This window comes from Cololabis saira, chromosome 4 (assembly GCF_033807715.1).
Source record: "Cololabis saira isolate AMF1-May2022 chromosome 4, fColSai1.1, whole genome shotgun sequence".
Classification (NCBI taxonomy): domain Eukaryota; kingdom Metazoa; phylum Chordata; class Actinopteri; order Beloniformes; family Belonidae; genus Cololabis; species Cololabis saira.
Window position 1 is genome coordinate 6770091 of NC_084590.1, and position 23817 is coordinate 6793907.

Here is a 23817-nt window from a genome sequence, read left to right on the forward strand (position 1 = left end):
TTTTTTTCTCCTAAACCCAGCTGTGTGGACACATCTTGAACAAAGACCTCTCAGCCAGACTAGTTGTGTCAAAACCTGACGCTCTTCAGAATAAAAGTTATTCAAAGGATCAATCAAGGACAGTGTGATAAAAATAGGTTTATACAATACATATCCAGAAAATCAGGCAAAATACAAGATCATTCAATTGTCAGTTGAACAGATTAGCTACCATGATGCTAACTAGCTACTCACTGTGATGCTAGGTTGTTTTAATTAATTAATTTTTACGTCAGTTTTCTTTTACTACAGAAGAACAAAGGTTTGAGTTTGATTGGGTCATTTAGCCTATTTCTGTTCATCATCAATCACAACTGGTCAAGATCATGATTGAATCCCCTTGAGATCAATAACGTATTTTGAATTGATTTAACCGTTTAACCGTCGCTATCTAACTGTATCCGCTCATAGCTTTGTATTAGTGTTCATACAAGCTTTATTCTAGTATTATTTTATAGAAACATTCATCTGGTGAAAGAAGTCAGGATATTACAGCACAACAACCACGTCCAGTTAAGAAACCTGATGTTACCATGACAGTGTTTCTTCTGCGATGCGGTTTTCTGCTCATACAAAAACACAGTTCATGCATTTGGTGCCACGACTGAACGGAGCACCAGCTTGGTCCTCTATGACTACGTTTACATGCAGTCAAAATTCGGGTTATTGCTAATATTCCGGTTACTGAAACATTTGGAATATTCCGTTTACATGGTAATTAATCATTCGGGATATCTGGATCAAACCAGCGACGCACGGAGAACGTGATGACACAATTCCCGTCAATTCTGCTTCTTCTTCCTGTATCCAAATTCAAAACAAATGCTGCTTCGCTCAACTTTTCTCTCACTTTCTTGTAAATCTGGCTATCCCGGTACTTTCTACCGTCTACAAATGCAGAAATGTTCATATCCTTCATTACATTTATGAAGTGATTAGTCTCTTCCTGGTCTTGTGTTTTTTCCGTGTTTATAAGAACTTCCTGGACTCAAAAGACCAGGATTCCTTATGAAAAGAGCATGCGCAGAAAACAATTCATGTTCCGTTTGATGGGGATATTCCGTTTGGTGTTTATATGACCGAATATTCGGGTTTTAAAAGGAGTAACCCAGGGCTCATATTCGGGTTTTTAAAAACACGAATATGAGCCAATTCTGGTTATTCAAAGGGGTTATTGGTTTTTACATGGCCGTGCAAATTCGGGTTATTGCCAATATTCGGGTTTTAAAAGGGTTATTGACTGCATGGAAACGCAGTCATTGTTGGTCATGATTTGGCTCCGGGGGGAGATGGACTCCATCAGGGCCTCGGTGGTAAGTTCTCTAGACATCACGTCTCTTTGTAGATGATGTGGTCCTGTTGGTTTCACACGGCCATGATCTTCAGCGGTCTTTGGAGGGTGAAGTGGTGGGGATGAGGATCAGGACCCAGGTCACAGTGGAGACATTAAATCTGTTAGCTGACCTGGGATTGCCTCGGTATTATAGAGCATTCCCAGAAGCATTCCCAGAATTTTACCATACGCATTTGACCTCTTTTTTACCCAAAGTCCATAGCACAAGGAAGTGTTGGTCCCATCAGAGTGCTCTGGTGCTGATGGACCAGTGTTCGTGAGTGAAACCTGTTGCAAATGCTACACCGTGTTGCTGTTAATGTTCTTAGCTGCCCTGAGACCCGACTTCATGGCAGTTTCAATCCAGCCATGAGGTGTGGCGGTGTGCTCCCCTGCAAAGTGCACCCGTCCCTCGCTCTGGAACAGTTCTCGGGCGTAGTCCCCCTGCTGGTAGGGTGTGAAGAGGGCGAAGGCTCCAAGACTGAACGGGTCCAAGCCCCACTTCTTCACAAACCCCCCTGTGTACAGCGACTTAATGTCCTGTCCATGAATTTTCCCCAAGTCTTCCAGAACCACAGCCATGACGTCCTCGTCGCTCATCCCCTGAAAGAGGGTGGAGTCATCTGAGCAGGTGTAGGACGCGAGCAGCGCCCCTGCAGCTGTACCAGGGAAGCTGTGGCTGGGGTAATAGATGAAGCGAGACGGCCGGTCGGTGATGCTTTTCCCTCCTCTGATGGATTCCTTCTCCCAGAAGCGCGCCTTGAAGCTGAGCACCACCTTGGTGGAGCTGGCGTAGTGAACGGATCGTAGGGCCTCCAGCTTGTCGCCAGACAGAGGTGGCTGGAAGTCGATGAAGAGGGTGGCCTTGGCTGTGGCAGTAACCAGGGCATAGTCCACGGTTAGGTTGTTCAGAGAGCCTGGGTTACGCCCGTCCTGGTAGCTTATTGTCACATTCCCTCCACCTGTGTGGTTTATCAGATTGACCCTGGAGTTGAGGAGGATGGTGGCGTTTAACAGCTGGTAGAAGGCCGTGGGGAGGTGGTCGAAGCCGTCCGTCACTTCAAAATACCTGGAAAACACACAGATCATTCAATCACAACCACGTTTTAAATACCAGGGGCCGGATTCACCAATATGTTCTTAAGAACGATCTTAAGAAATGTCTTAAGATCTAAAATTAAGAAGTTCGTAAGAAAGTTCTTAAGTGAAATTCCTCAATATTTTCTTAAGAACCGTCTTAAGAACTGTCATTTCTTACGAATTTCTTATTTGTCCTACTTAAGAACTTCTTAAAATATGTCATTGCATTGCACGCGCCAACAAACAACATTTATACAGGTAGTTTGGGTCTTAACCGTCAGTCACTCACTAAACATGGAGAAGGAGAAAAAGAGATGCAGGAACTTTTCAAGGCAGGAGCTTGAGGTTATGGTGGATGAGATTAATGTGTGAAAAAAAATACTATTGGGGAAAATTAATAATAATGAACTATGTGGCAGGATGGAGGAGCTGCAGCCACTCAGGTGATGGGTCACAGGTGTGGCCCATCAACCTCTCCACCCTGCCAACCTTGATAAGGCAGGGCTGGACAGCAGCAAGGGGGCTGCGGAGAAGGTGCTTGGGCACGTGTGAGAGTGGTTGGTGACAATAAAAGGGTTCTGCACGAAAACTCCGTGTCCTCTCTATCCTGTCGGTCGGGCCCCGTAGCACTTGCTGTGCTACAAACTACCACGCTAACTAACATGCTAACAAACAGTGAACAGGCTCTTTGTGTAATTAATTACAAAGTATATCCCCAAACTATGACCTACTAGTCTAAACTTGTCTAAAATGTGTTGAAAAAGGTGATATTAGAGTCTTACCTTTTCACAGAAGAAATTTTAAGACAGGTCAAGGTTGTCTTAAAGTTAAGAAAAAAGTCAAGAATAAATTTGAGAACTTTTATTTCAAGAATACTATTTATTCTTAAGTTTTTTTCTTAAGAAGTAACTTAAGAAGAAAGTTGAGAAAATACTTAGTACTTTTTTGGAGAATATGACTTCTTCTCTTTTTTCTTCTTAAGACTGAAAAAAATGACACTTAAGAAGATTTTTTTCTTAAGAATGTTTTGTGAATCCGGCCCCTGGTTTAGCTGTTTATAACGTGACAAGCAGTTTATATCTGTCACACACGGCTGCTGCTGGTCTTTTAGATAGTTAGTGGGGGCAAAGGGAGATTGGTGGAGCAGTAAACATTGAACTTCGATCCTTCAGACGTTCCCTGGGTGGTCAACATGCTTCTGCAGCGTCTCCAGCTTTGCTCTGCTGCCACCCAGTGGTCAAAATAATGAATTACTGCAACTTAATAAATGAGCTGGAGCCTTTGTTCAGGTGGGCTAGAAAAGTGGGCAGCTGGGCTACTGAGTGAGTTTCGGCTTGAAATGGATCACTCATGGTAAGAGACAAGGAATGGGAAGTCTACGAGGGGCTCAGACGAAACCAGGGACACCAGAGACACCAGAGACACCAGGGACAACAGAGACACCAGGGACACCAGAGACACCAGGGAAACCAGGGACACCAGAGACACCAGGGAAACCAGGGACACCAGAGACACCAGAGACACCAGGGACACCAGAGACACCAGAGACACCAGGGACAACAGAGACACCAGGGACACCAGAGACACCAGGGAAACCAGGGAAACCAGGGACACCAGAGACACCAGGGACACTAGAGACACCAGGGAAACCAGGGACACCAGACACACCAGAGACACCAGGGAAACCAGGGACACCAGAGACACCAGGGACACCAGAGACACCAGGGATGCAGGCTTATCCGACAGTCATGCAGAGAGTGAGTTGCTTGGTGGTTGTCACGTAGACACAACTTGCTGGCCCTTGTGAGTTGTGATACTGCCAGTCTTGTATCTGCTATATCCGTTTCTGCTGCTTTCAGCATCACATTTGTAGTCGTTCCAGCCCACCTGCCACCTGCGCCTTTCCCATAAGCCCCTGTTGTTTTGCTGGTGAATCACAATTAAACCGTCTCTGCTTGGTCTCTGACCAACTGCTTTCACAAAGAAGATGAAGAAAGTCTTACTCTACGTCGTCGCTGATGTCCGACTGCACATACAGCATCTCGATCAGCGACATGTAGAACAGGCTGTTCTCGTTCAGGATGTCACCGATCATCCTCAGAGCACCACGACTCAGGTTGCCCTCCTTCACCAGATATTCCTGTCAGGTGGAGAATGGGATTCATGGAGATATATGTTCAAACCGGGGTCCTTCAGTCATTTTCCAAACTTACCTTAACTGTGTAGGCGTCGTATTTATGCAGCATGGCGCTGCAGCCAATCGCCTTCAGATCTTCCCTCACCTGAGAACAGATTACAACACTGAACAGACACAAAACTAAAATGAAGACGAAAAGAAAACCACTCATGTGGGCAATACAAAGTACGCCCTTACGGCAGCCATAAGATCTGAGAGGGTATGTTTTAGCCAGGCGCCGCTAATCATCGGTCCTTCATGCAGACCTCTAGAGAAGCAGATGTTTGGCAAGTTGCTGGTCTGGAACAATCATGTGTGGTTTAACACAATACCAAGAGGAAAATACATCAGCAATGGTCTTACAGAAGCAATTGTTGCCACACATTGGTCAGGAAAGAGTTCATCATTCTACAGTGAGAAAGATTATTGACAAGCAGTCAAGAGGAGGTTTACCCCAAGACAGCACAATTGCAGCACCTTATTGTTTGTTATTGAGACCCACCATGGTCAGATGATGTTTTTTATTTTAAATTAAAAACACAGGATCCATATGCATGTAAGACCAGTCTTGAGGGACCATTCATACAGACCTTCCAGAGGGCGTCGCTGAAGAGTTCCGCCGCTGACCTCCCCCTCTCCCGCTCATTTAAGCTGTAGTTGAGAACTCCGGGGTTGTTTTCTACAGCGTAGGTTCTGTGCAGAGCGCCGTTAACCAGATAGTATGTGTTGATGTCATCCTGGATGAAGTTGTTCAGCTGAATTTGGAACTTGGAGATGAAGGAGAGCAGAATCCTGTGAAGCAAACATTGGTTTTAGGTGCCACTGAGGCTTGACATGCTTCTCTTCACTCATGGCTGATGTGTTTGGATCATTGAAAGTTACAGCGGGTTCTTGAGGCTTTTTTAGCCCCTAGGCAGCACAACCACGTCAAATGCTATGCTGGTGATACTCTGAAGTGCAACACCAGGTATAAGTATGACCACAACGACCGCATCAAGTTACCACATCTGTCTTGTACCACATCTTTCTACCACATTGGTCTTGTACCACATCTTTCTACAACATTGGTCTTGTACCACATCTTTCTACCACATCTGTCTTGTACCACATCTTTTTACCACATTGGTCTTGTACCAGATCTGTCTTCTACCATAACTGTCACAACTGTTAGATTTTTTCTACCTAGTCAAACCTTTTGTTTGACTCCCTCTGAGGGGTAAAAACCTGTTTGGCAACGGCCAGATGGAGAGTTTGGATGGTCTTGTCTAAATCATGGTGCCCATTTCTTTGGTCCTGACTGGACCTTGAACGACTCAGGGTGAGTTTGGCTGCCGGATGTCTGCCACACCACCCACTTCTCCATCTTCTTTGGGCTTTTGGCCCACGCCTTCCCTCGCAGCACCTGACTTACGTCCGTTGGGTCACAGCTGGCTACCAGACATGTGAGGCCCAGCTCCTGATCTTTGGGTCACGTTTGGCCACCAGAACCGAGCCAAAGGCATCAAATGTAGCCGAGATTAGACCAAAGGCCTCATGTACAAAACGTGCGGCGCACAAAAAACGTGCGTACGTAACTTTCTACGCTCACGGTCGGATGTTCGAAAAGTGATTTGAATGTGGAAAGTTGAGGTCTTTCACGCAGAAATCATGTCTGGTGTATGCACCTTTCTGAGGTTTTGTCCGTTGGCGACACTCACTGGTGATGCAGTGAAGTGCAGAATATGAGGAAACGTGACGTCAACAATGAGTTCACGACCACACGTGAAGGACACAACAGTCCCAAATAAACGTACATATGAACATATAAAGGTAGGAGCTCAATGATGGAACCCGAAAATCCCAAGGGCAGCCTTGGCTCCATTAGAGGAACCTGCTGATGGCAGGATCAGGAGCGAGGTACATGAGGTCCCAGGTCTGTGGACTCACACACTCTCTGGGATGCAGTCATAGTCAAAGACTATACTATTTTAATGTATGGTTCATGTTTCATCGGAAATTATTTTGAAGTGGGAACAGAAAATGTAAATCATAAAATTATCCATTGGCTAATTAAACTTTACTCGGGTCCAGTGACACATGGAATATGTTTGGGGTCTCCAGTATCTATGGAGATGAACATTTAGATGATGGACTTTATACATGTTGAGTTCTTCTTGGTTCATGAGGCTCAAGTAGAAAAGGTAAAGGGACGTGAGGTCAGAGCAACTGGTGACGTTAGACCAGGATGTTTGAATCGTCTTATTGTCAACAGTGAAGCATCACATTCTTCACACATGTCATTCCTGGACTCACTTATGGAAACTTGGGATCCTCATGGCCCCCACTTCTGCGAACCAGCCTTCCCTCTTGTTCCTGAAGGTCTCCACCCGTCCTCCAATGCGGTTACTGGCTTCTATTATGGTCACCTTCCACAGCCAAAACATCACAGTGTCCAGTGTCATTCACATATTGTTCAGCATTACTGTCAGAGCGGTTTCAGATGTCACTTCTTGACTGCGACTCACCTTGTGTCCGGCGTCCTCTAAAACCTTTGCAGCAGTCAGTCCAGCCATGCCGCCACCGATGACGGCCACATGTCGAGGCACCTTCGCAGCAGGGAGACCTTTCAGCACGATGTCCAGGAGGTCGCTGTAGTCGGTGTCTTGGAGGCATTCGTACAGGGGGTCTCCAATGATCCCACTCACAGCAAAAACCACCACTCCCAGCAGAACCAGAGGAGCTGATAGAGCCAGAAACACCAAACTCAAGAGATTCACTCAAACGGGCAACCGCCAAGTTCCTTATGACGTTTACAGACTGAAGGGTGTCCCAATCCAATCCGTCTTTATTTATACAGCACGTTTAAAGTAACTGTATCAACCAAGGCTCATAATTCTCAACCTGAGTCAAGACTGGGTCTAAGGACAGGCAGACTGGAGCATGACGTTCATGGTACCCTTGAAATCTGTCCTCAGATGGACAGGTAGAGGGAGGTGGAGGGAAACCGTGGTCCTGCCTAGCAGACACAGTACAGAGTTTGGACCAAGTTTAGGTGAAATGAGAATTATCTACCTCCAACTTGTTCGGAGTACATTTTGGACAAGCATGTAAGAGGTATAAGAGCGTCTATAATGCATAATTACAGCCTTGTGGTCTTCAGCAGCTCAAATGCTCCCAGGGTTCGTCTGAAACACCATCCAATAGCAATTTCACAGAACTACTCTTTTGAGGAGCGAGCAGCTCTTCAATCATCTGCATAAAAAAAGATCCAAAATCTGAGTGGAAATAAAATAAGAAATAAATCTACTCAGAAGTAGCACAGAGCTGCCAAATAAAAGCCCAAACACTTAATTACTGCTTCGTGACTTCCATAAAAAGACCTCCCACTGCTCCCCACTCACTCTGCTGTTACCAGTCAGACTGCCAGTCATGTTGCCATGGTGACAGGGACAGTTGAAGGCTGTCTTTTTTTGACCTAAAGCTCCTCTCATGCCGTCAGGGCTGACCTCAGGTTAGGACAGATGCCGGGTTGGTCTAAGAGGACCCATCTGATGATATACATTCTGCTTGCGTGGGCAGCAAATAGTTTTAAAAAATTCTGTAGGATTCTGCTTTCAAAACTTTTATTTACTGCTAGACAGCCAGAAGAGACAGTTTAAGAGAGATTTCAAGTCAGGAAGAGCTGAATATGAGCTCTTTAAGAAGGACTCCAGCTGGAGTAAATTAAGGGAGAAAAGCACTGGCCCAAGAACTGAACCTTGGGGGACTCCACACAGACGCAGAGTCCCCAAAGCTGATCATCAAACTATTTCTACCAAACAGGACCTTAAACACTTCAGACCCAGGAGTTAACGCTTCATTTCCATGCGCTATGTCAAATATGGAGAATCCCCCACCTCCCACGGGTTGACGCTACGAAATCTGAAATCCACCCCACAAATTCAGCTTTTAATCACACACACGGTAAGTTATGCTCCATCAAATACCGGGAGGATGAGTTTCACAACGTCAGAAATGACTGTGGTTCTCATTGGAATAAATTGACTAAATGTAGCACATCAGTCCAGTGGCGCGAAGGGAACGAGTGCTTAATTATTGTCATTTCCAGTATCAAATCGCAAGAGATAATGCAGTTGTGATGATGGAAACCAGAAGAGGAAAACACCAGTGAGTCATGTTTAAAAGGTCAATCAGTGCGTTTACATGCGAAGTTTAATTCCTCTTTAATTCAGAATTAAAATTAAATACGATTTAATGATTAAAAATTACCATGTAAACACCTAATTCCGAATGAAAATGGCCATTCCGAATTAAACTTAATTCCGAAGTAAATGGCTGGTTTATTCTGATTTTAAATCTGAATAGAATAATTCTGCGACCATGTATCCACTCATTCCTCTTTAAATTAATTCCGGTCTTTCTTTCTGCTCGTTCCCTCGCCCGTCTGTCTCCATGACCCTTATATTCCACTGGGCTGGTTTTCCAAACAAAGTTTCAAGATGGCAGCAGTAAACGCTGGTCAAGAGCAGAGACCATTTTTTTAATAAATAGCTTGGAGGACCTGGAAATAATTAAAAGAACAGATGGAAACAGCTCACAAAATTGTGAGCTTTTCAAAGTTGTTGTCGTGCTGCTGCTTCAAAAATAAAATCAAAACAAATCCAAAAAGGATGCTAATAATATGGTCCTCCATGTTGTTGCTAATCGAGTAAGTTTGTTTTCTTCCATTAGACGTAAATACGTAAAGACGTCCACCCCCCTATCCAATCAGAACCTTCCCAACCCCCAGACCTTAAGAGGAATTGGAGAAAGCCGATCAAACGTGTTTTCCATGTAAACCTCAATTCGGAATTACTATTTCCATGTAAACTGGAAGGAAAATTAAAAGTTCATTCTGAATTATTTAATTTGGCAACCGTGGTCAATCAAAGGCCCCTCAGAAGTTTAGATTCTCTGAGTTTTTATGCTGTAAAACCACAGTGAAACACCCCCAGAACACCACGTCTATCTGAACAAGATGTACATCTGGTGGCAAAACTTGGAAAAATCAACACATCAGACTTTTAACTTATTGGTGTACAAGATCAAATGAAACTCACCAACTTTGCAGAGTGGCACGTGAGGCATCATGTTGAGGAGAGAAGCCCAGAGTTTGGACTTGTTTGCTCTGTTGCTGCTGCTGCCAAGACTAGGAGAGGCGGAGGAAACCTGGAAAACAGCAGCACATCATCATGTTGAGGGAAGAAAAAGTTTTGTCTTCCTCAGAAGTAACTGTGGTCGTGAATTTTTCTAAAACTACAGACACAAAAACACAGATCACGGTAATTATGACAGATAATAAAGTCTCGGGGATGAGTAGAGTCCAGGGTTCCAGCGAGCTGACCTCTGTCAAAGTAAAGGTGTTATAAGTTGTGGTAGAGCGATGCATGACTGAGGAGAGTTCCTGCCGCAGCTACACTGCCAACGTTGTGACCCGACGCATGAAAGAGCCACGGGAAAACCTGCAGACGGGGTCTGTGCGGCGTTGCGCACGAGCCCGTCCTAATGATGGACTGGGTGGCTCCAGAAATATTTTCCCACAGCGGCTCCAGAGTCACCCACACTGAACAAATCAGATTAGCGAGGTTATACTAGTCACCAGCTTCGCTCATTTCCTCCATCTTCACTCATTCATGGATCTGACCTGAGACGAGTCATTCAGAGGGATCCAGGAATGAGCGGATCAAACCCAGAAACGCAGCATTCTTCCACAGGAACCCACACACACTGTTACAAATATTGTGCTTGATCTACTTAAAAAAAATAAGGCAACTTTTTGCATGAGATTATTATGTAGATCAAGAAAGACTAGTCTTTGTATAAACTACTTAATTTTTTGTATGTAAATAATACTAATGAAGTCAACTTAATTGTGTTAAGTTGACTTCATTTATCAAAATTAAGTTGACTTTACTTGCAAATGAATTTTGTACATACTAAAAATTAAGTAGTTTATACAAAGACTAGTCTTTCTTGATCTACATAAAAATCTCATGCAAAAAAGTTGCCTTCATTTTTAAGTTTATCAAGCAAGATATTTTTGACTGTGGTGTTCTACTTAAACAAATAAAGCATGTTTCATCTAAACGTTGGTCAATCTGCCCAATAGATTAAAATTGTTAAAGGAAAGGTAAATACAACAAGATCATTGCTTGTTGTTTGTGTGTAAATGAAAAGATTGCCTGGGATTCACATAAACACTGCTTGTTAAGGAAAAAATGCGCAATGTCTTGTTTTTTGAACAAATGCAGATTAAGTTCAAAACTAGATGCATTCATGTAAAGCAACAAACTTCATTTTTAATTGTTAATATCACAGATTTAAATATGTTATATTTACATGCGCTTAGATTTATTTTTTTCAGTGCACAAAGACAGAAAATGACACTGGGATTAAAGTGAGAGCCATTTCACTTACGTGTGAGAGTATCCGTGGTGATGTGGCCCTGCCGGGGCGTCTCAGGTCTAGAGACCAGAGCTGCCTTTATCATGTCTGGAAAATGAAAGCAAAAGAGGATGCAGACATAAGTTTCACCTTCCTGAGTGGAGCTGGAACACTCTTTCTTTCCATTTCCCAAACATGTAAAGAAGACAAAACCAAAACACTAAAGTGCCTTAGAAATAAAACTGATTTTGTGCATGTAAAAGACAACAATTAAAGAGAAGATAAGAAAACAAAAGAAAGCAAAAAAAACAACAAAACAAAGAATTTCATACTTTAACATTTAATATCTTAATTACATGTGCAAAAAGGAGTAGGAAGAAGTGTAAACTTATTTAATCCTACCCCCATTCACTAATCATTTATTAACACGTATTTATAATAACTATATTATAATTATACTCACACCCTTACCTATACATACAGGACTGTCTCAGAAAATTAGAATATTGTGATAAAGTCCTTTATTTTCTGTAATGTAAAAATGTCATACATTCTGGATTCATTACAAATCAACTGAAATATTGCAAGCCTTTTATTATTTTAATATTGCTGATCATGGCTTACAGCTTAAGAAAACTCAAATATCCTATCTCAAAAAATTAAAATATTCTGGGAATCTTAATCTTAAGCTGTAAGCCATAATCAGCAATATTAAAATAATAAAAGGCTTGCAATATTTCAGTTGATTTGTAATGAATCCAGAACGTATGACAGTTTTGTTTTTTTAGTTGCATTACAGAAAATAAAGAACTTTATCACAATATTCTAATTTTCTGAGACATATTTTTCACATAATTACAATATACAAATGTATCACATTATAACGTGATAGTTTATTGTTAGAACAATATACTATTTATCACGTTATAACGTGAAAAGTTTATTGTTAGAACAATAAACATTTCACGTTATTACAATACACAAACGTATCACGTTATAACGTGATCAATTATTGTTCTAACAATAAACCTTTCACGTTATAATATGATACTGATTTTTTTTTCTGGGGTGGCAGCACTACGCTTCCGTACTAAACCAACCTGTTTGCTCTCTTATTTTATTTTTATTTTTATTTATTTATTTTTTTTAACTTCCTTTATTGTTGGAAAAAACTTGAAATCACCAATAAAGATACAGTTGCAAAAAAGAAATAAAGCTGAGTAAAGGAGGGATGTCGAGTTTTCATTAGAATAATATAAACAATATATCTAAAATAGGATAGAAATCAGATAATGTAAATAAAATCGAAAATAGAACATTTTTTAACAATGTCAAAGAAATAAAGAAAGGTGTGACTTGGAGTTTAAAGAAGGTGTTTTCATCGTCCAGATAAATGCACACGCAACTCTGACAGTGGGGAAAAGACAAAAAGGACTTAGATAGGAGCGATAGATGGAAACATCCTGGTTTACCAACAAAAATAACCCGCTGGTGCAGTTTCAAACCCGTTCACTTTGGTCATCAGAGGTGAGAGCAGCTCTATCTGCCATCAGAACCGTCCTGGAGGCAGGTGGGCTGGGAATAATCTACATGAAAACCAACACCAGGCTGCCTTCAAAGTCCCGTATTATACAATTTTGATCCCTATTCGAATTGATCAATATCAATATATTATTACTGATCTTTGATCTCTGATCTTAGCTCCCTCCCCTTACCCCCCTAGGCTGCACTTGTAAATAAGAAATTTGTTCTTAATTTGCTTGCCTGGTTAAATAAAGGTTAAATAAAAAAAATAAAAAATAAAATCAGGACTCTGTTGGATAATGCTACTTGACCTCTGCTTCCCTTGCTACCCGCTCACTCTCTGTCATCGGTTACCTTCCAAAACCATTCAGACTGCCAGTCATGTTGCCACGGTGACAGGGGGAAACTGGAGGATGATTCCTCTTTAAAACTTTTATTTACCACTTAATCACTGGAGCAGCGCTTAGATTGGCAGCTGGACAGCCGGGAATCTGCACCTGAAGGTTTAAGAGTGTAGAATCTTTAAATTTCAATAAAAGCTGACTATGTGATCTTTCTGTTTCATATTCTTATTGATGCAAGAGTAACAAAGGCACTGACATATGCCAGGGCATATTGGTGACAGCAATGAACATGTGTATGCACCAGTGGATTTAAATTTATATACTTTTAAGAAGGGGGGGGGGGTTACGTTATCGTAAAAAAGTCCATAAATGGTTGCCATTTATTGTAGAATTTGTTGTTCAAGTTTCTCCTTCTTGAGTATCTAATTTTCTCTACTTTTAAAAAGGACATAACCTCGTTAATCCACTGTGTACTGGAAGGAGCTGTCGTGGATTTCCAGTTAAGAAGGAGGTGGCGTTTAGCAATTACGGAGGTGAAAGCTATTACTTCCAATTCTTTAGTAGAGTATCGGGTATAAACTCAGGAAGACCAAAAATGCCAATGTGTGGTGAGGCGTCAATAGTTGTTGAGAATACCTTTGAGAATACGTTTTTGAGAATACATGGTGTCGAAGTAAACTTGCCAAAGATTTGTCAGGGCTGGACAAGAGAAAAACATGCGTAAGATTGCAAGGTGAGCCTGCACATCTGTCGCAAACATCTATCATATTTGGGAAAATCTTGCCAACCTTGTCTTTGAATAATGACATCTAAATACAACTTTAAACTGTATCAAGGTCAAACGTGCACAAATGGCAGTCTTGTGAATGACCTATAGTGGACCAAAGGAGGTACCAAAGACGTGTCCCTGCAGGATGCTGTTCTTTATTTTAACAGGGAGGTAGAGATCATACTACATATACATTTTATGTCCCCTACCTCTTTTTGAACAATTAATTTCGACTTGTTTATGTATTGAGACACTAAAATGACATCCAAATGCAGAGTCGTCTGTTTTAGCTCAGCGGATTTCAGGGTTGCAGTGATTCTGGTAACTTTCCAAGTTGAACATTTTTGATTTGGAAGTTTTACAGAATTGGTTAGCTCATAAAAGGGAACTGAGATGTGGTTGGGGAATAAAAAAGCACCTCTCAACAAAATCTTGGTTTTTGTGACCAGATATCTACTTTCACTATCACTTTAAACCCTCATCCTCATCATATCAGTGAGCATGCTCGGTGTATTACCTCCTGACATTTTTAAAACCTTATTTGTGGATAAAAACTGACTTAAGAAGGCAAATAAAATTGTCTGCTTTAAATGTTTTTTTGGTAAAAATAATGTTTAATGCTGATCTAAAAAGCAAAGCTTATTCACTCCTTCCAGCGGTGAACAGCCCAGCAGTGATGTCACAGTCATTACCCAACGTCATGGGTCTGTTTTCCTGTGCAGAGGTGAATCATGGGAGGGAAGACCAGGGCAGGTAGCAGGTAATCATTCCTGCCACTGAGGAACATGCTGCACTCAAGATACAAACCACAACCCAAGAAGATGGAAAACACACACACCAGCGGTAGTTGTAGTCGCTGTGTCTCCTTCACATGGCCAGCAGTGATGCAGTGCTGCTGGTGAGAATAAAGTCCATTCTTCCTTACACCCTGTAGCAACATGCTAGCGATCATCATGATACTACAATGATGCTAACTACCATGAGGCTAGCTACATGATGCTATCATATACTACAATGATGCTAACTACTGTTGTACAACAGAGGCAGTGCTTGTTCAGTTATTACACATTACGTTATTATCAATAATTGTCTGGCGACAGTTATTAATAACGTTAATAAATGATCAAAATTAATACATCTAGAGGCAGCACGGTGGCTTAGTGGTTAGCACTGTTGCCTCACAGCAAGAAGGTCCCCGGTTCGACTCCCAGGCCCGGCAGGGGCCTTTCTGTGTGGAGTTTGCATGTTCTCCCCGTGCTTGCGTGGGTTTTCTCCGGGTACTCCGGCTTCCTCCCACAGTCCAAAAACATGCACGCTAGGTTAATTGGTGATTCTAAATTGCCCGTAGGTGTGAGCGTGAGTGTGATTGTGAGCATGGTTTGTGTGTCTATGAATGTGTGTCCTGAATGTCAGGAATTAATAACAAGACAACACAATGTGTCTCAAAATAACTGTTATTCTATGTTCCAGCCTGTCACCAGGGGTGGCGCTATAGAGTAACAGAGAAGGAAGGAGTCCGAGCACAGGCCTTTAAACCAGCAAATGTTAGATATATTCATAATAAACACAAACAACTTCTTTCATTCAAATGAATCAGAATTTATTTGCACAAGTATTAAAAATGGTCAAAAAATACTTGCACTGATACATAAACTACACATAAACAACTTAACATGAAACAGAAGCTTCAGTCTGTATACGCACGTGTGTGTGTGCCAAGATGGCTTTTCATACACGTGTAAATTGTAAAGATGGCGGACGAAGTCATGTGGTGCAGAGTCTCGCATGATTCTGGCAGTCGAGATTTCATCCCACCCAGTGAAAAAAAAAGGAAATCAGAGGTTTTATGGCCAAAATAAACATGTGTGTGTATATGGGGGGATCGTAGGAAAGGATGAGAGAAAGAAGTGAATAGCGTAAAACCCAAAACACCAGAGTGACTTCTCACCAACAGAAAACGAAGCTGCTCTGGGGCCTCATGTATACAGAGGGCGTGGAATCCGTGCGTGGAATTCTTGCATACGCAAAAAAAAAAATCAGATTCTCAAAACTGTGCATACGCCAAAATCCACGCACATTTCTTTGAACATCACAATCAACGTGGATTTGAGCGTATATGCAGGAGCACAACACTCCTCCTTAAGGTAAATGCATTTGAATATGATAATGAGGTTAAATATCCGTTAAAAACCACTCATCCTGGAGGAGGAATACTGGCAGGGCACTGGTGGAGGATGAGATTCGCCCTGAATACCTCAAGTCTCTGGATGTCGGAGGGCTGTCTTGGTTGACACGCCTCAGATTCAGAAGGAACAATGCGGCTTTCGTCCTGGTCATGGAACACTGGACCAGCTCTACACCCTCCGCAGGGTGCTCGAGGGTTCATGGGAATTTGCCAAACCAGTCTACATGTGTTTTGTGGATCTGGAGAAGGCGTTTGACCGTGTCCCTCGTGCCATTCTGTGGGGGGTGCTCGGTGAGTATGGAGTCCGGGGCCCTCTATTAAGGGCTGTCCGGTCTCTGTATGATCGGAGCAGAAGTCTGGTTTGCATTGCCGGCAGTAGATCAGACTTGTTCCCGGTGCATGTTGGTCTCCGGCAGGGCTGCCCTTTGTCACCGGTCCTGTTCATAATTTTTATGGACAGGATTTCTAGGCGCAGCCAGGGGCCGGAGGGGATCCGGTTTGGGAACCTCAGGATTTCGTCTCTGCTTTTTGTGGATGATGTTGTCCTGTTGGCTTCATCGGACCGGGACCTTCAGCATGTGCTGGGGCGGTTTGAGGCCGGGTGCGACGCGGCAGGGATGAGAATCAGCACCTCCAAATCCGGGATCCAGGAGAAGTCCTGCCTCAGGTGGAGGAGTTCAAGTATCTCGGGGTCTTGTTCATGAGTGAGGGAACGATGGAGCGTGAGATTGACAGATGGATCGGTGCAGCGTCCGCAGTTATGCGGTCGATGTACCGGATCGTCGTTGTGAAGAAGAAGCTGAGTCGAAAGGCGAAGCTCTCGATTTACCGGTCAATCTACGCACCTACCCTCACCTATGGTCAGGAACTTTGGGTAGTGACCGAAAGGACGAAATCGCGGATACAAGCGGCCGAGATGAGTTTCCTCCGCAGGGTGGCTGAACGCTCCCTTAGAGAGAGGGTGAGGAGTTTGGTCACCCGGGAGGAGCTTGGAGTCGAGCCGCTGCTCCTTCACATTGAGAGGAGTCAGCTGAGGTGGCTTGGGCATCTGTACCGGATCCTCCTGGACGCCTCCCTAGGGAGGAGTTCCAGGCATGTCCATCCTCCCTAGGGAGGTGTTCCAGGCATGTCCCTCCTCCCTAGGGAGGTGTTCCAGGGATGTCCCTCCTCCCTAGGGAGGTGTTCCAGGCATGTCCCTCCTCCCTAGGGAGGTGTTCCCATAGACATATATAAAGGCTAGATGACTCGTCCGTGCTGCTGCCAATGCATATATATATATAACATATATATATATATATATACCATATAATATTACCATATATATATATATATATATATATATATATATATATATATATATATATATATATATATATATATATATATATATATTATATGGTAATAATATATATATGTTATAATGTAAATGTAAATGTAAATGTAAATGAAATAAATATTACTAAGAATACTATAGAAATATTGATTTAATATACACCATGTCATAGCTATCTGTTTCTGGTTATTTTCATATAAGTAAGTTTTTCAATGTTTATAATTATTCACACGTATGCAGTGTCCTAACTACATCTCTGCCGTTCATAACAAACCAAACTGTTTGAAAATCTGTTGGGAATTGAGCAAGTTAAGGTTGTTTTGCAGTACAGGCACCATTAAACACAATGTCATGAGTGAGCGAGCTCTCCTGTGGCAAGATGGCCGCCGTGTGACGACGTCGCAGCAGCGCACGAGTCATCTAGCCTTTATATATGTCTATGGGTGTTCCAGGCATGTCCCTCCTCCCTAGGGAGGAGTTCCAGGCATGTCCCTCCTCCTTAGGGAGGTGTTCCAGGCATGTCCCTCCTCCCTAGGGAGGTGTTCCAGGCATGTCCCTCCTCCCTAGGGAGGAGTTCCAGGCATGTCCCTCCGGGAGGAGACCCCGGGGAAGACCCGGGACACGCTGGAGAGACTATGTCTCTCGGCTAGCCTGGGAACGTCTCGGACTCCCCTCAGAAGAGCTGGAGGAAGAGCTGGAGGAAGAGCTGGAGGAAGAGCTGGAGGAAGAGCTGGAGGAAGAGATGGAGGAAGAAGAGCTGGAGGAAGAGCTGGAGGAAGAGCTGGAGGAAGAGATGGAGGAAGAAGAGCTGGAGGAAGAGCTGGAGGAAGAGCTGGAGGAAGAAGAGCTGGAGGAAGAAGAGCTGGAGGAAGAGATGGAGGAAGAGATGGAGGAAGAGCTGGAGGAAGAGCTGGAGGACGTCTCTGGGGTGAAGGAAGTCTGGGCATCTCTGTTGAGGCTGCTGCCCCCGCGACCCGGGAACGGATAAGCGGAAGAAAATGGATGGATGGAAAGATGGATGGATGGATGGATGGATGGATGGATGGATGGATGGATGGATGGATGGATGGATGGATGGATAGATGGATGGATAGGTGTTTTCACCTGCCAGGGTTTATGTTATGTTTATAAATAACATTGAATTGAATTGTAGTGACTATGATGCTTGCTACTATGTAATTTGCTCCTATAATGCTAACTAACATGTTGCTCACTACCACGATGTTAGCTACAACAATGCTAATTACCATAATATTAGCGCCAATGATGCTAGTTACCATGACATTCACTAGCATGACCTAGAATAATGCTAGGTACCACGATGCTTGCTACATGATGCTGGTGCCATGAATGCTAGCTACCATGGTGCTAGTTACCATAGTAATCGCTACCATAATGCGACTAGCTCATTATATTTCTGCTGTTAGCCCTCTGTTCATGCAGCCTGCTTCAAATAACTAACTGTTCTACATAATAATGTCCCAGACCAACTGATTCCCTGCTAAAATATTTCTAAAAATCAATAATTTAAACATGGATAGCTTTTCTAAATTCACCAGATTGTTTTGGTGCTTTTCAACTCCAGCTGAGAATGATTGTGCAGTAATGCATCGCTGATGTTCAGCTGAGATCAAAGGTCAGGTCATAGGTTGTTACACTCATTAGTTACTAAAGTAACAACGATTTGGGAGTGAAGTCAGCCATGTTAACGTAATAACTGAGGTTCAACTCTCCTTTCCTGAGAAAGTAGAAGTTCACCTTCAGTCATCCCCATGAATTTGCTTCACGTAGGTAATTAAATCAAAATAGCTTAACAACATAAACTAAGTATGACACACCAACAGAAAACCTTTGAGACTAATATTTTCCATGCGTGCAGGTAAGACATATATGATGTCAGCCCATGTAGTGGCTTAATTGTAGCCAGTAAAACACATTTACCATTTATTTAACACGAGTCACGAGTTACTCGGACGAAGGAATGAGATATTATCACCCGCCTGGATTATCTGTGTGTGCAGTCAGATAATTAAAACGAGGCGGCAGGTTGCTGATGCATTATGTCATAATCACAGATCAAACAGCTTAAGGAGCAACTTGCTCAATATTTGCTTTTTCCTCACATTTTTATAATCTCGTTCCTTCGATTGAGAGGCACACGACTGCAGGAACAATTCTGAACCATTTAAAATCTACCGCTGAACGTGAAAGCAACCACAGACAAACACATAAGAAACAGAACAGGTTTATTCTAAATGATGGGAAAAAAAAAAGGGGTTGTGTGGTTTGGGGTTGTTAATAATGGCCAGTAAACCACACCACCTGCTGTTGTTAATATAACACAGCCCTTGTTGGCCATATAGTCCACAGCAACTCGAGTGTTTTAACGATGGATCGAAGCCTTTACAATATTGCATTACCGTGCAACAAGCGTCCAAAGTTCCGTTAGCATCAAAATTAATATAGTTGTATATGTCAATAACCATAATAGCCATCATCATGAGACTAAAATATGTCGTAGAACAACGCGTCCTGGGTTTGTCAACGTTGAAATGATGTTTGTACAATAACCTGTTGCCTAGCAACAAGCGTCCAAAATAAAATTGAATTAAAAAAACATATAAAGTGAAATATCGTAAAAAACGGTAATAATTGGCACATTGAGGTTTAATTACCGTTTAGGCCAAAGCAACCCGAGTCTTTGAAAATTGGAACGATGTCTCTACGATAAAGTTCTGCTGAGCAATGATCGTCCGAATTTTCGACATTGTTTTCACTTTTTGGCATCCAGCATTGCCACAGTAACACTTTTGATGGAGAAAAGTAATAGATATCAAGGCAGGATGAAGACGCATGTAATGATGTATGCCATGCCTGTGTGCACGTTGCAGTTCGGCTGCATTAACGGACGATTCATTCACATGCTCCCCCATACAAATGCATAGGTTTTTGTTGCCATGGTAACAAGCCCCATAGGATAGAATGGGACCATTTGGCTCTACATTTCTCAATAGCTGTAAACAACAGCCTAATGAGACCGCAGTATGGTGTAGTCAACAGCAACCTGAGTCTTTTAACGTTGGATCGATGTCTCTAGGATATTGCGTTGCCGAGCAACAACCTCCCACAGTTCCATTAGCATCAAAATAAGCACAGTTGAATATCTCAAAAAGCATAATAGCCAGCATGATGAGACTAAAATATAGTAGTACAACACGTCCCGGGTTTGTCAATGTTATAATGATGTCTCTACGATAATCTGTTGTCTACCAACAAGCGTCAAATATTCAATTTAATTTTTTTTTTAAATTGAAAGTTAAATATAGCAAAAACTTTAATAATTCGCATAATGACATTTTACCGTCCTTTAGTGCCAGTTTGAAATTTTGAATTATGTCTCTACGATAAAGTTCGGCCAAGCAATTTTCGTCATTTTTTTCGCTTGCAAGCCACTAGTGTTGCCACGGTAACACTTTTGACTGAGAAAAGTAATGCCCATCGAGGCATCATGGTGACGCATGTAATGATGTATGGCATGCCTGGGTGCACTTTGCGGTTCGGGCTGCATTAACGGACGAAAAAGCGTGCAGAATAAGAAGAGGGAAACTTTTTCTGGATACTAATATATCGCCTTCATTTTTTATGTTTTTCCACATTTTTTTGGACGTGTTTTATTTTTTGGGGATTTTCTTTTTCCATATCAGAGCGGGGTCATCCTGAAAATGACACTCAGTATCACACTTAGTACTATATCACTTTAAATATTAAGTGTAAATCAACCCCAGGCCGCTCTAGCTGAATTTGCTCCATTTCAGATTAAAAACCATAGATGGTAAAAACCTGCCAGGCTGACAGTAGGATGATGGAAACAACTCTGCTGCAACTGTGACCTTTGACCTTTTATCTGTTGCTTCTCTGTGTGGCCAGTAGGGGACGTTGCTGACTTTGTAAAATATTAATTGAAAGATTTTTCTGCAAATTTGTTCATCTGTTGTTGCTTCCATGGTCTTAATCACTGTGGATTACAATCTAACTACAACAAAAAGTTCTTACATCTAGTTTTACAAGTGTATTTGTAATGACAGGGAAGAACATGAAATAAGTTTATAGTGGGTGTGTGAATGATCAATAATCAGTATTAGTGGCAGTAATAGAGGGCCCCAAAATCCAAACGGCGGCTCAGAGAGGATCATGCTGTTTCATCGGCCTGCACCGCTGTCGTCATGGAGCAGACTCTGTCCACATGTTTGTTTTTTGTTTAGCTCTTTTTTTTCAAACTTTATTGAAAAACTGCAGGCATACAGACATTCATTTTGTATGTAAAATAAAATCTTTCTCAGTGTAAAAATGTACAATTGGATAATAATACAAATATAAAAACATAAGAAATCATATAAATTAAAATGAAATAAGGCACAAAATATCTCCTTATTCTGGAGTTACTAAAAGTAAGCTATTAAAGTACAGCAGTCTTCGTTCACTTTTCTTACTTGACATTAGCTCTAAAGTGTTTATATAAAAGTTTAATTCCACTGTAAATATATCAGAGTTTGGAAGGGACTTGGAGAACTTCATCTTATGAATATGAAATGTACCCATCAGAAGCATAAGATTTGTTATAAAGCATATTATCTTTGGGTGTGATTGTGATGGACTGTCCAGTTTTATCACAGATACATTTTTCCACGTTCCTCCGAAATACAGTTGACGATGGGCAAACACAAAACAAATGGAGAATCGTCTCTGGCTCATCTCCACAAAAAAGCGCACTTTTCATCCACTTCAGCAAACCTAGAAATCAGACTCTGTCCACATGTTTTTTTTTCTTTATTTAAATCTTGAAATACAATGAAAGATTAAGAACAAAGGCAAAATACAAATGACAGATAGATTCCAACACCAAATTGAAAAGAAATAAACAAAAAAAAATATGTAAAGGACAAGACAGTTGAATGTAAATTAAGAAGATAAATTAATAAAAATAAAGACAGCATAATGTGCGAGAGTAAGTTTCATGTTAACAAATTCAGCGATTTACAGATGCCGATGGTCTTTTGTGCCTTTGTGGTTTTCAATGAGTAGATCGTCCTCATATATTGTTCAAGTTCTTTTTTGAGTATAAAGAGTTCAGGCTTTCTGTGGATGAATTTGCACTTATGTATGTGAAACTTTGCTAAAAATAAAGACAGATTTATAAAAAAGAAAGCATCACTATCTTTGTGATTAAAATTATGAAAACCAAAAACAACATTCTTATAATAAAGATGAAAATCAGAAAAGAAAGAATCACCAATATATTTGTGGAAGTCCTTCCAGAATTTATAAGTGAAGTCACATGACCAGAATAAGAAAGAACAATTGACATCTATATCATTCTTACATTTTGGGAAATGTTGTACTTTTAGGAGTAGTTTTGAATCACTATACTTTTTACTTTTACTTGAGTAGATTTGTGAAGAAGAAACTGTTCCTCTTACTCCGCTACATTAGGCTACGTTGAGCTGTTACTTTTCTTTTATCCCTTTTATCCACGTACGCGTCAATCTCATGACATCACTGGGTGATTCTTTGGGAAAAATGTTTGTTTTTGCATGTTTTGTCACATTTACACAGACTCAAACACACACAGAGTTTCTATGAGTTCATGGTCTTGTTCTAGATCTGCCTGGTTAAAAAAGAAAAGCACAAAGGCTTTGTTTGTGCTACTTGTGCTTAATTTATTTTTTTATTCTGTTATTATTTATTAAAGTACTTGAATTTACTTTAAGATTATTTTAATTTAAGCTATTTTTTTATTAATTTTAATTTATCTTATTATTTTATTGATTTAATTTGCCTTAAGATGATTATTTTGTACTTTTGTCTGTTTGAATGGTTGTGTTAAAAAAATAAATCATTGTTACTCAACAGTTACTCAGTACTTGAGTAGTTTTTTCACCAAGTACTTTTTTACTTTTACTCAAGTAATTATTTGGATGACTACTTTTTACTTCTACTTGAGTCATATTATTCTAACACTGCTTTTTTACTTGAGTACAATTTTTGGCTACTCTACCCACCTCTGTTAACGACCAAACTTTTGTCCTCTCAATATCTGTCACGAAATTGAGCCAATAAAATGTGGCTGGTGGGATGGAAGTTAAACCTGAATTATGGTTCTGCGTTAAATCGACGCCGAAAGTTTACTCTTATGAATATGAAATTAGGCAAGAAATAAAACAGATTTATCAAAAAGTTACATTTTCCTTCTTTCTTAGGGTAACAATGAAAACCAAAAAGAACATTTTCCCATTGTAAATTAAAATCTATAGTGAAAGAGTCAATAATAAATCTGCTAATATCTGCCCATAGTTTTTTCGAATGAGAGCAAAGCCAGAATAAATGAACAACTGTTTCTGGATGTAAATTACAGAAGGAACAGTTCGTATTAATGCCTTTTTAAATTTCTGAATGTAATGGCTAGCAGGATAATATTTATGTATGATTTTGTAAGAGACATCCTTAACCTTATTTGTGATTAAAAACTCGTTAGGAAGGCCATGGCTCTCACTTTGGCATTCTGAAGCGACTCTGTCCACATTGGCTCCTCCCCCAGACCCGCCGATGACGTCACGATCCCGGAAGTAAACAGA

At 41.4% G+C, this 23817-nt stretch overlaps 1 protein-coding gene across 1 annotated transcript; it reads right to left on the reverse strand.

Annotated features, from left to right (window-relative positions):
- Positions 1 to 209: 209 nt before the first annotated feature.
- Positions 210 to 10095, reverse strand: il4i1 (interleukin 4 induced 1). The gene is made up of 8 exons (XM_061720175.1): positions 9991 to 10095; positions 9707 to 9815; positions 7133 to 7347; positions 6921 to 7033; positions 5219 to 5420; positions 4666 to 4734; positions 4456 to 4592; positions 210 to 2441 (listed from the first exon to the last, which is right to left on the reverse strand). The coding sequence occupies exons 1-8, from the start codon at positions 10033 to 10035 to the stop codon at positions 1673 to 1675; spliced, it is 1659 nt and encodes a 552-aa protein (XP_061576159.1). The 5' UTR covers positions 10036 to 10095; the 3' UTR covers positions 210 to 1672.
- Between the last annotated feature and the right edge of the window lie 13722 nt (positions 10096 to 23817).

What these genes read in the sequence shown, in the direction of transcription:
- il4i1 (XM_061720175.1), bottom strand. Translation starts at nt 10,035, where the DNA reads ATGCATCGCTCTACCACAACTTATAACACCTTTACTTTGACAGAG. An exon ending in ACACCTTTACTTTGACAGAG is followed by an intron (nt 9,816 to 9,990) that starts GTCAGCTCGCTG and finishes GCTGTTTTCCAG; the next exon opens with GTTTCCTCCGCCTCTCCTAG. An exon ending in ACGACGCCTACACAGTTAAG is followed by an intron (nt 4,593 to 4,665) that starts GTAAGTTTGGAA and finishes TCCACCTGACAG; the next exon opens with GAATATCTGGTGAAGGAGGG.